Source organism: Amblyomma mixtum, chromosome 3, assembly GCF_055824585.1.
Source record: "Amblyomma mixtum isolate Tamu chromosome 3, ASM5582458v1, whole genome shotgun sequence".
NCBI lineage: Eukaryota > Metazoa > Arthropoda > Arachnida > Ixodida > Ixodidae > Amblyomma > Amblyomma mixtum.
In genome coordinates, this window is record NC_143014.1 from 290,229,973 (window position 1) to 290,242,108 (window position 12,136).

At 45.4% G+C, this 12,136-nt stretch overlaps 2 protein-coding genes across 5 annotated transcripts in view; one reads left to right on the forward strand and one right to left on the reverse strand.

Annotated features, from left to right (window-relative positions):
• Window positions 1–12,136, forward strand: part of LOC149355136 (uncharacterized) — a 45,090-nt gene that overhangs the window by 10,770 nt on the left and 22,184 nt on the right. For both annotated transcript variants that reach the window (XM_089583640.1, XM_089583644.1), the window contains exon 4: window positions 10,603–10,795. The gene's annotated coding sequence lies outside the window, so the exon portion shown is untranslated. The remainder of the gene's footprint in view (window positions 1–10,602; window positions 10,796–12,136) is intronic.
• The window catches only part of LOC149355137 (DNA (cytosine-5)-methyltransferase 3B-like), a 137,968-nt gene continuing 127,025 nt past the window's right edge, over window positions 1,194–12,136 (reverse strand). Inside the window, exons 18-20 of one of the 3 annotated variants that reach the window (XR_016291463.1) lie at window positions 8,517–8,675; window positions 3,264–3,357; window positions 1,194–1,366 (exon numbers count right to left, since the gene is read on the reverse strand). Coding sequence is in view for 2 of the 3 variants with exons in the window: in XM_089583638.1 (XP_089439764.1) it covers window positions 8,519–8,675 (157 nt within the window). In the remaining variant the exon portion in view is untranslated. Of the gene's footprint in view, window positions 1,367–3,263; window positions 3,358–3,711; window positions 3,732–8,516; window positions 8,676–12,136 lie in introns of those variants that run through there. The other 2 variants (XM_089583638.1, XM_089583639.1) reach the window with 2 other exon arrangements.

Below are 12,136 nucleotides of genomic sequence, written 5' to 3' on the forward strand. Positions count from 1 at the left end.
AACATCCTGGCTTACCATGGGCACAGCAGATCATGATTTATTCCTTATAGATGTCATTTTGTAGATGGGGAATGGCGGCAAAGATGTCACCATGTTAAACAACGTAGCGGATATAATCGAGCGTCGGGTTGTGCCCTGTTCTATGGGGACCGGTGGTAAGGGTTGATTATCTGGGTCAATGAGTCTTATTAACCAATTGGAAAGGAAGTTTTGTTAGTTGAACAGTCAGACACCAGGATCGGTTTCTTGAATGTTGGCTAGGATTGTGCTGTGGGAGACATTGCCGAAAGCCAGTATATGGACACACCCACAATAATGTGTAGTTGCACAGCGCTGGGGTTTGCGTATACGTTTTTGTACAATTGTGCCGCAACGTCTTGGCAGCACACGTGCTTGCTGAAGCTATCAAGTTTAGGGAGTAGATGACAGAAGTGTTATAGGTGTCACTCCAGGCGAGTGAGCACTGTAGCACCATTCTCTCCGTGTGGGCCGGAGGTTTGCCGGTGAATTCATCGGTCTCCCTTGTTTTAGTACAAGAATGACATTGGCTTTTTTTGCAAATACGGGGTAGATGCCCAGTCTTTCAAACATGATTTACATAGTCCAGTGTAGCTTGAGCAACTCTGAGTGAAGAAAGTAAGTAAATTAAGCGGGCTTTAGGTGATAGGAGTCTGCATTTTGTGATGCGGCATTCTAACACAGTCCACTATATATGGACAGCCATTATGATTAACATATCAATTACTTTCCTTCTCAAAATTAGCAAAAGGACGAAACTACAGCCAATAACAACTGCACTAACGAACTGCTTACAGGATAAATGGTGCGCCCGCTGGCATAGCGCATCCTAATCGAACACTGCCGCACTAACGTGTCGAGCGACTGAACTATCTCCATGGACCACCCTTTGAGAGTCGTTTTGGCTTGTAGAGGGTGGTGTCGAGAGCATACCGCCAGCTGATTATATGGACTAGTACGCATTGCGGAGAAACTGTCAGCGATAACTCTACGTCACCACTAACAGAACCATGTGTGCTATGCACTAAGCCTTCCTTGTGACCTCTCACAGTACACATAAGGCCATTCTACAGCCACCTTTAACCGCTTTTCGTGAGTGAACAATCCCTCTGAGAACAATGGCACATAAGTGCTTGCAGAGTGCTGCTACCCCGCAAAAGGAATGAAGAGACCACTTATATGTTGCTTTGGTTTAATAAATTACAACACTCCTGATAATCGTATGCAATTCACTAATATTGAAAAAAAAACATCAATATATAAAATCGAAACTGCCACCCGCTTTCTTCGGGGCGCATGAGGACACATCAAATTGTTCAGGATGGCCACAAACTTCAGGAGCAGCAGTCTGCAAAAGAGAAAAAAAAGAGTGAATGATCGTGGTGAATCAACCAGAGGGACCCTGACTACAGTCACTAAGGAACCGTGTTCAACGCAGCATATTTCTACCATTTCAGTCCATACAAAATGAGACACTGAGGTATAGTTCCGGTCAGACTGAGGCATCCTCGGAATTGACGGCTGCTCCTTGTATGCACTCCCTCGTAATACCACAACGCAAGAGGTTTGGCCACTCACAGCTTTGGATACTCTATATTCTATCCTCATGGAACGAAAGTATACTTCAGTATGTGAGCACGTTCACTCCTTTGAGTTTTGCCGCTACTTTCTACAGTACTCCATTTGGCTGTTAAACAATGGGTGTGATAAGCAAGCGATGCTTTCAGCCGTATTGAGAGTATTAAAAAACAGTCAAATATCCAAAAGGAGAGGCGACGAAGATAAATGCTCCACTCCTTTTATAAATTCCATGTGCATGGCCTCGTCGCTTTCGACACACTGCATAAACAAAGGATCTAGCGTGAGCTCTATGCACTTCAGAAGGGCACTGAGGAACAATCCATCCAACCTTTGGCCTTAGTAAAAACCAACCTGTTGGCTTTTTATGGTTGTGTTCATATTGTTCCGGCAGTTAAATACACATTCATTGGACAGAAAATCTGATTTAAAAATTTGCTTGCCACCAGACTCAAATTTGCGACGTCAAGACCGAAAAGGACTCCAAGGTCATTATGTTCAGAGTGAATACAAGTGTTGATGCAGGGATAAGCGTGAAAATAATAGGCTTCGTGTGACCGATTTTGCTTGCGAAATCTGCTGAGAACAAATATATTGCAGTTTGATTTTTGTGGCTTCTCTAATTAATAAATGCTCCTTTTTTCAGCTAATGTAGCCTCTTTTCATATGTGCAGGTTAATTTATCGATGCACTTAAACATCGCTTTGTCATCGGTGTCTCTTTAGCACTATTCTAGTACATCCCAAGACTGATTGACGTATACAACAGGCGCTGATTTCGACACAGAAATTATCTCTTTTGCAAAGCATGAGGTTTTCACCGTTCAATTGAATGCGCCTTGATCCAGGGGTGACATTCCAGATAAATCGTTTGTCGCTTATTACAAGAGCATTGTACGTATAAGTTCCTAATAGGTCATGAGGGACATGCTACAATGAACGACACGATTATTCTTGGTATGATGTGGTAACCATCGAATAGTGAAGGATGCTCGGGACAAAGCGGGACTGGAAACAGCGAGAAGCCGGCTTGGCCACCAGTTTTCGACTTGAGCCACGTGGCGAGGCCTACTCTCAGGCTTCCCGCAAGAACTCAGAAATAAAACTGCATTGTTTTTGACAGTCGCGTGACCTTTCAACTTCTTTCTATGCAATATTCACTTTGTTATAGATTTCAATTTGAATATAATCAAACATCAAACTGCGTGATAGACAGCACACAGGACAGAATAGACAGGACAAACACAGACTTTCAACTAGATATTGAAGCAATGCCTGATACTTTCCTCCACAAAACTACACCTGCGCGTCAAGCACTCACCCGTGCACTCGAACACAATCACCTTATCAAGCAAAGGGAACTAAGTTCCTTTTTGTACAGGTGAATGGAAGTCTCGCCAACACATTTATTGGGGGTATGTTTGTGCATGTGTAAAGCTTTGTGGACTTCATGCACCTTGTTGCATTTGGCGCCGCTGATTACCTTAGTTTTCTTGAAAAGCGGCATACAATTTTTGTAGAATGATAGGCATTCCTCAAGCAAATATGCTGACAGCAGTGCAAGCCCAGGGAGCTGCTGTTCTCCTGTAAACACTTGTTCATGCAGCATCCCGTCTGTTCCCCATAAACCAAACGGCAGCTTAGCGGGATTTCATAAACAGCTGATACCTTGCAGGGCACATAGCTTGCTTTGTAGTTGATGCCACACGAAGTATCCTTTCGAATATCTTTGTTGGGTACTTGGCACAGACGGGACAGCTTGCTGGGCAGGGAAAAGGAAACGTCCACACTGAATTTCCCTTCACTATCCTCAGATAATGTGCGACCTTGTGCACATAAGGAAGAAGTTCAAACTTTGGCCGTTCACTGTTATCTGTGGTGTGAACGTCTGTGCTTGGACATAGGCTGTTTAGCAGACACTCTCCAAGAGCATTGAGGAGGGCAGGGTGAAACCAGCGGAACGTAGGCGAGACACTTGAGCGGGAAAACTAGGGTGCACCATATGTGAGCACTACTTAATGAGAGTTGACCTCAGGCAGTGTGGCGCGTGCTGCAAGATTAGGGGTTATTTATTGTTTGAAAATGAAAATGAAAGTTGTGCAGTGCGTACCACTGTCCTTGTCCAGGTTGCCTTTGCTGCGACACAATGAGGAATGTTTGGAAGTGGGGGGAAGATCAAAAGCAATTAGACAAGGAAGAAGAATGGGAAGAAAAAGAAAGAGGGGAAGAGATATATGCAAAGGACAATAGCGCGTAATCATAAACACAGAGCTGGGTGAGACGCGGGGAACTCATGAGTGGTGAGCATTAGAAGTGGGCAGCGGTGTTTGCGTCATTGAGAAAATGTACCAGAGCTTGTAGTATACCGTGCGAGGTGTGCCGATAGAATTAAGGTTTCCCCTTCCCACCTCCATCCCCTTCTCCTGGTCCCCAAGATTGATGCCACTAACTGGCCAACATACGCCGGGATCAGTATCCGCTCTCCAGAATATTTCATAGTAACCACCACCACCTAAGGAAAAGTAGATCCGCCGCAGTTGCGGGAGTCCGAGCTCTGCGTAGCAACGACAGGAGAAACATGCGCAGTAGAGTGGGAGAGGTACGAACACTGCAAGTGTAGCCGGTAAGACAGAAGAGCGAAGAGGGCCATGCATTCTGTGTCTACTCCTCCAAGCAGCTCTAGCAGCAACGCAGCTGTTTTATGGGTGAGCGAGGGGCTACTTCGACTGCACTTTTTGGCTGACGACGTCAACTATTGCCACCTAGATGCAAGGCCTGGACGATAATATGGTGTTGTTATCACTGTGCACGGAAGTAGTTGAGCCGCTTCTACACTCGACGACGGCTTCTATTTGGCTATGCGCTTGAAGCTACGAAGGGCGAGGCTTCCACAAGTGGCACTTATCACACGCTCACGATAGAGAGAGAGAGAGAGAGGCGCTTAAGCTGGCAATGCGTGCTCGTAGCTTCACCTGAGTAGGCACAGAAAGCTGTCCCCAAGTGTAGGAATCAACTGCTTGACAGGCTAGTGGCATAGCGGTAAGCTGTGCAATGCGCTGTCGTTTCGTGCACGTAAAGTACACTGTTTTATTTAGCCTTTTGACGCCATAAAATGTCGTCGGCCAACACTGTGCTTGTTTTCATCGATGAAGGAGTGTCCTGTGCATCTTTAGGGGTCACCTGTTTGACGATTTCGGTGCGCACAGCAAGCGATGAAGCAATCGGGCATTAGGCCTATTTCCCGTCTGGTGAAGCCCGCAATGTGTTGAGTGCAAGGTAATGTTTTGAAAGCAAAGATACTGACTGGCGCTCCCTAGACGCTAGCGGCGACCGCTCCTCGACAAGTTTGCACCTTCCGGCGCGCGCTCTGTAGTCGGCACCGTTCACTCCTCGGCATGTCCGAAAACATGTTACACGCCGCGAACTAGTTGACGGTGTTTTTTAAATCCCAGAAAACCTATTTCGAACAATTATTAAAGTGTTCGCTGAAACACGGGGTATGTTCTCTGGTGCGTGACCTGCCCCTCTGGTGAGGACACAGGCACTGCACCTTCCAAGAAAGTAATATCCTTGCGATATAAGAACTTGAAGAACAAAACTGATGGTGATTTAGCATTGCGAAGCAGGAAATATTGCACAAAAGCAGGTCTTTGAAGGTCGACACCACGCCATGTGTTGCTGCTGCGAATGCACAGGCACTGCCCATCTCGAAGCAGACCGAGTTGCCCTGGGCTTGTCACGCTCGTTTTAAAATCCCAACCACATTACGCATCTCCTCTAAATAAACTGAGCACCTTTTTCATTGTCATTGCCTATTTGTCCAGAAAACGCCACCAGGCTATTGCTCAAGTGCCACATTTCTGCAACAATGTTCTCAATGCCAACGCATTTCGCTACAGTGCCACACTTCTGCCAATGCATGCAGCGCACATCTCTCTGCCACTATTCGCTGCGAGATCGACGTATAGTTGGCAGCACTGTCGCTCCACCAGTGTGGATCGGCAGCCGGCGGCGCCCGCTGAAATGTACCCGAGGCGGTTCGCTTTCAAGTTTACGGAAGGGTTTTCTGCCGAAGAAAATGTACCCTCTGCAATGGATGAATGACATACCTCTTAAAATGTTTCAGTTGCGCGCAAAAAAGAGTAAAGACCGCAAACGGTACGTAAAAGAAGCGCGGATTGCAGGAAAAAAAGAGGACTGCCACGCAACCAGTATCTCCGGTTTTGTGATTTTCTCACATTATGGCGTGCGTTTTTCTTGCACCCCATTCACAGGCCTGATATATTTACTGTGTCACACTTCCCTAAGTTTTGTTTTTTCTTCACATTTTCACCAATGTGCGCGCCACAGCCTGTGCCACAGAAGTGATGTAGTTGTATAGGTGTTAGGCCGGTAAATTTAGTGTGACTGATTGCGAGCAGGTGTATTCCGTGAGACCAATGCTGCATGTACTTAGAAAAGTGTCATTCGAAACTTACTTTTTCTAGCAGAGTACTATGCATGTGGTTTCCCTCCACTATTTGTCTAAGGTGACGCCACTGAGCCTATTTTCCACGCGAGGCACTTCACTGGGCAGAGACACGACAAACTTGGGGATGATACATTAGTTGCTGTGCTAGCATTTTCTGAGCTACCGATGGGCATTAGCGACTCCGAGCATATGACAAGCCTCGGGCTTTTGTTGGGAAAAGCGCAATGTATGAAATAATGCAACACACGCGCACGCACGCACACACACACACAGACAGACACACACACACACACATAAAGTACACGCTTCGTTAAAGGAAACATATCTGACTGGATGTTTAGATTGGAGGACAGATCTTTTTCAATCCTGTGTATGTGCATGTATACATATATAAATATATATATACAGGGTGTTCACGCTAACTTTAGCCAAGGGTTAAAAAAAAGATTGGAGGCTTATCAAGGTTAATCCCAGTGGATGCGAAGCATGTTAAGCAGCTGCCTCAGTGTGGATGGGGCTAAGTAACGGAGACGTGGTTTAGGTTATTAACGTCCTTAGCGTTTGGAGGCATCTTGACCGCATACACGCCCGGCGCAAAGACGCTGGCGCGGTTGCGGGCACAGAGACTGACGCAACGGCGGGCGCGCGCCGCTTCATCCCTGGCGTGACGTCACATATCACGTGATGCAGCGATGGTGGCGCCGCCGCCGTGTCGCGCGCGACGGCGTGAACCGAAGCGTGGAGGCCTCCGCTGGGCGACGTCCGACGGCGCGATATGAGGCCACATTTGCAGCCGGTGTGACGTCATCACGTGACGTCACATCATGTGATCTCACTTCAAGGTCAATGGTGGCCACCGCCGGGCGTCGCGCGAAGGCCCGAAACCTACGTTCATATGCTTCGCATAAAATAAAATATTTGAGGTAGGCCTGGGAAACCATTTACATACACCACCAACCGGCCTGTACATCTTAGGCAATTTTTTGTTTTGCAATGAATTAATTAGCAATTAAGATAATTTTTCTAAACACGTAAATATTGGCTTTAGACAGCAAATGGGAATAGCAAAGTTGGAGAGCGCCTTCAGAAACCCCCATTCCATTTATTTGCGATAAAGAAAGCCTCACGTGTATCTTTTTTCCTAGCTCCAAAGAAAGCCCGCGAAATACAAAAAAAATCACGTGACTAGCGCATTCGCACGCCACGACTGTGCTGCTCTCAACCGTGGCTTGAGTGAACGAAATCAGCTGCTGGCAAGGCGCGACGACCTCATTGCTCCGGCAGGCGGTTATGTCAACAGTGGTTGCAGCGCCTGAGCGAGCCAGAGCCAGTCTGCAAGTGTGACGGCGCAAGTTGCAGCGAACGCGGCGGACATTGTGAGCTATGAAATAACCAAAGGTGACGAACACAGATGTGACGAGCTTGACAGAAAAGAAACTAAACAAAAGGAGTCACAGAGAATGAAATTGATTGCCTTAACTACAATCCAAAACGTTTGAAAAAGTACAATCACCAGCTTCTGCATTGGAAGCAGCTAGTCTCCCTACCTTCAACATCGAACAACCGAATATTAAAAACAAAAACATGATTTATGCTGAAAACCTTATTACGGTTAAGAAGATAAATTAAACATGCAGGTCAACAAATATGGCCAGATATGAAACCAGCTATAATGAGAAGTAAATGAATAATGTACAGTGTTCACAATACAATGGCTTGTTACCCTTGAAACAAGCCAAGGATAACTGAATGACTAGTCCCCGGTGACACTTCAGTGATATGAATACAAGCGCCACTGGAAGTGTACATCAAAACCTCCAAGCCTAGGCAAGAACAACGATCCAGGCAGATCAGGCTGCTGGCTAACCTGCTCTAAGTTTATAGGGAGCTTAAGCTGTGGCCTATCTTCGTTTTTTCTTATCCAAATAGAAGAAGGGGGAGGAAAAATGTTGTTTTTCCAGAATAATGGCATATATATTATTAAGTATGCTGCATTTCAAAAAGCAACTAGCAACCACTGCAAGCAGAACCATGATCTAAACCTTCATCTCTTAATAAATACTGTCAGAAAAACAAGGCGTAAATATGCTACGATTTCAATTTCCCAATACAGCACAGTAACGACAAAAGATCACAATTATCTAAGAAGTCAGTGACAGCTTCTTTGCAAGAAACACTGATGCCTTAGATCACTGCACGAAGGTGTTACATCAATATTCTGCATAGGTGTTATTTAAATACTGGCACCACACAGAACCAAATTTAGGGTTCAAATATTATGCACCTTCAGTGCATCGGCAGGCGTAGCTTAAAGAATTTTGATGTGCTTCATTACGGAGCTACAAGGTTATAAAAGAGCTTTTTCAACTTTGGGCAGTTTCATTAACATATGGAGGCCTGAATCAAAACTTCACTTCCACCTGTCAGCCCAGTTGGACAAATTGACTTACGCTCAGTGGTTGACCCGACGCTTGCTCTTGAAGAAGGTGCGCAGTGGCCGCAGAATGTGGCACACAACAGGCACACTCCAGGCCTTTCCCAGCAGCTGCTTTCTCTTGCCCAAGGAGATGTTCCCCACATCTGTATAATGCCTTGGGAAGCCAAACACCCTGCACCACAATGAGCAGGAAACGAACTTAGACAACAATACAGATTAAAGGAACACTGAAGACAAACAGAAGTTGGCCTATATCGATAAGACACCGCATTCTAATCACAAAAGACCATTCTTACCAAAAACAGAGCTTTTATCAGCCAGAAAAGACACAAAAAATGAAGTACAAATGTCTCCCTCCCCGGCCAATTTCACAACCAAAACGAGTGCATCGACATCAATTTTTTGGGTGCCGATCTCGGAGGCTATACTACACCGCCATTCTCTTCAAAACAGTAGCAAACATGTCCTTTTCGGTAAGGACATCATGAGCTTGAATCGACTGGCGGGAAAATTTTTAAATACAACTTTATCGGCGATAAACATGTCTTTTCCCCCAGACCAACTTCGACATAGCCAAAAAAGAGCCACAGAGTCAAATTTTACTGTGAACAATAACTGTAAGCAGTTTTCCTCATTGCCTGTTTAATGCTGCACCAGTTCCAGCTGCCTTTTGTCCATTTCACATTCACGATGCTTGCCTACCAGCCAGTGAATGCCCAAGCACATGAATCATTCTAGCGCTCACTGATAGCTGTCTAAGAAAGTCATTCAATGGAACTCTTGCCGCACACACGCGATGACCACCCATCCCTTAGTGCATTTCGATAAAAGTGAAAAGCACTAATGCTCGTGTGCTGATAATTTATTTATTTATTCATTTATTATACCCTCAGGGTACAAATGTACATTATAGAGGGGAGGGGCGGATGCAGAGGCATACACATTGTACACAAAAAGTTATTAGTAAAAAATATACACAATCTCTGTAAAACCAGTACAAAAACGAAAGTAAGCATACAAAAAGAATGAAAAAGAACAAAGGTACAAAGAGTAAATTACGAAATCGGTAACGGTGTTAATAAATACAGAAAAATATGACAAAGAAAACAAATAATAAACAAGGAATGCAGTTCCTAATAAACAAACAGTCGTAATGGGAATATGAACATCATCTATGAATGCCATGATGATGATATGAGCACTAGCTATGAAAAGAAACTGTGTAATGCCGATTTAAAGTTCTCAATTTCAGATATGCTTGTTAGTGATGCTGGTAGGTTATTCCAGTCATTGCTTGTCCGAGGAATAAACAAGTATGAATATGCAAGCGTATTTTAGTGCGGAATGTGTACCTTTTTGCTGTGGTCACGGCGAGTTGAAATGTATGACGGTGGTTGAACCCAAAGATAGCGCAAGGTTGTGTTATGGTGGTATATTTTATGAAAAAGAGACAGGCGAGATAGCTTTCTTCGGGTCGATAAAACTGGTAGTTGTAAGTAGGTTTTCATATTAGTAACACTAGCGGTCCTTTGGTAGTTGTTTAAGATAAACCGGGCTGAGCGATTTTGTATTGCCTCAAGAGAATGTATGAGTGTTACGTGACCGGGATCCCAGACAGATGGCGCGTATTCAAGTTGTGGATGAATGTAAGCTGTGTACAATAATAATTTTAATGATGATGGTGCAAGGTGGAAATTACGGCGTGTATATCCAAGGGTGCTATTGGCTTTAGAAGTGATATAATTTACATACGATTTCCAAGATAGATTATTGGTAATGAGAACTCCCAGATACCGGTATGATGTCACCGATTCTAATGAGACGTTATTAAGCATATAAGTGCGACTTATGTGGTTAGTGCGAGATACCCTCACTGATTTGCATTTATTAATATTTAATTGCATGCACCATGTATTACAACATTAAAGAACCACACGGTCGAAATTAATCTGTAGCCCTCCACTAGGCTGTGCCCCAATGCCTAAAGTGAAGCTCTGCTATGTAGAAATTTATTATTTCAATTACTCCACTCTTAGCAAGGGCAAGGGATTCCTGCACACTATTGGAAACAACCAAAAACAATGTTTGCGTTCTTTCAGACAGTCACTACAGCAATATGACGCATGCAAAGGCCAATCCACACGATGGATGAAATCAGTTATTCTGACTGTGGACAGAGCACGTCACCCGACGCCACTGGCTCCCCCTCGTCCGTGGGCAGCAACGGCTCGCATGCTCATGGCAGATGGCGAAAGCAGAGGACAGTGCGGATGGACTGGAAAACCAGTTCTGGTAAGCCTCTTCCTCCCATGCCATCACCCTCTCATTGCTTTCCACTGTTCTGCTTGCACTTCCCTCCCAACAGCGAGGTAAGTGTTATACCCCACAACTCCACCAGCAAAAAGGAAATGGGCAGGTGATGGAACCATGCCAGCCACACTGATTTAATCACACAAAAGCACCTCCATCCTAGTAAAAGAGAAAAAAATTGGAGGGCAAACTTAAGCCCAGCCTTAAGGGCATGACGCGATAGCGTAATGAATTAACTCCTCTATATGCCTCTATATGGGCCTGAAGGCACTGGGGAATTGCACCGTGTTTCATCATGGCGCTGGTAAATGCCCAATCACACGATGAACAAAATCGGTTCTTTCCGACCGCGGACACAGCACTACGTGACCCGACATCACTGGCTCCGCCTCGGCCACGGATGGTGCAGGCTTCTCAAGCCAAATACAGGCGCGCGGGTTGCACACTGCCGCTTCAGCTGCAGTCTGCTGCGCTTTCAGAAGTACAACTCATGAGTGTACCCTCATCCCCGAGCGAGCTCCACCTCAATACTGGTATTTTCGCTTATTTTCTCTTTTACTAGGTTGGGGATGCTTTTGTGCGATTAAATGTATGTGGCAGGCACGGTTCTGTTGCCTGCCCATTTCCGATTTGTTGGTGCGGTTGCAGGGTGCGCTATGGCCAGCTTCGCAATGGTAACCGGCGGTACGCCTCATTTTATTTAGTTGCTGCCCTGTGGCACTACCCAGATGGCAGGACTGCTTGCATCATGCTTGCATGGGCGCGTGGCACTAGCATTTTGGTGATAGCTCTGTCATACTCCTACACCACGCGTCTGTCAGATTCTTGCTTCATCGCTTCATCCATGGTGCGGCGCTTCTTCCAACGATGACCAGCTGGAGTGGCAGCTTAGCTCCGCCAATCACTTGAGGATGGAGGCTGGCATACCTGAGGTGCTACTTGAGGTGTTTGCGCTGCTTACTGCTCTTCTTTGCCGGATGAATAGAACGTTGTAAGTAGTTACGTTCGTTCGTTTCGTGGCAGCATGGTTAGCGAAAATTGTTTTGCGCAGGCAAATGCTCCGGTCTGCGACGCTGACGAGGTGTCCTTGCAGCAGCAGTAAAACGGCACCAGTTACGTTCAGTGCGGCTGCTGCTTTCATTTTTGTGTGAAGTCTGGAAGATTTTAAGCTCCTTTACGTGCAGCTGAGAAACATTGCTGCACAGACTGCAGAAAAGAAGGGAACGTTTCCGTGCATTTATTTACATATATTTGCACCTATTTACAGGAATAGCATATACAATACTTTGCATGTATCTGTTACAATATACATTAGAACTTTTT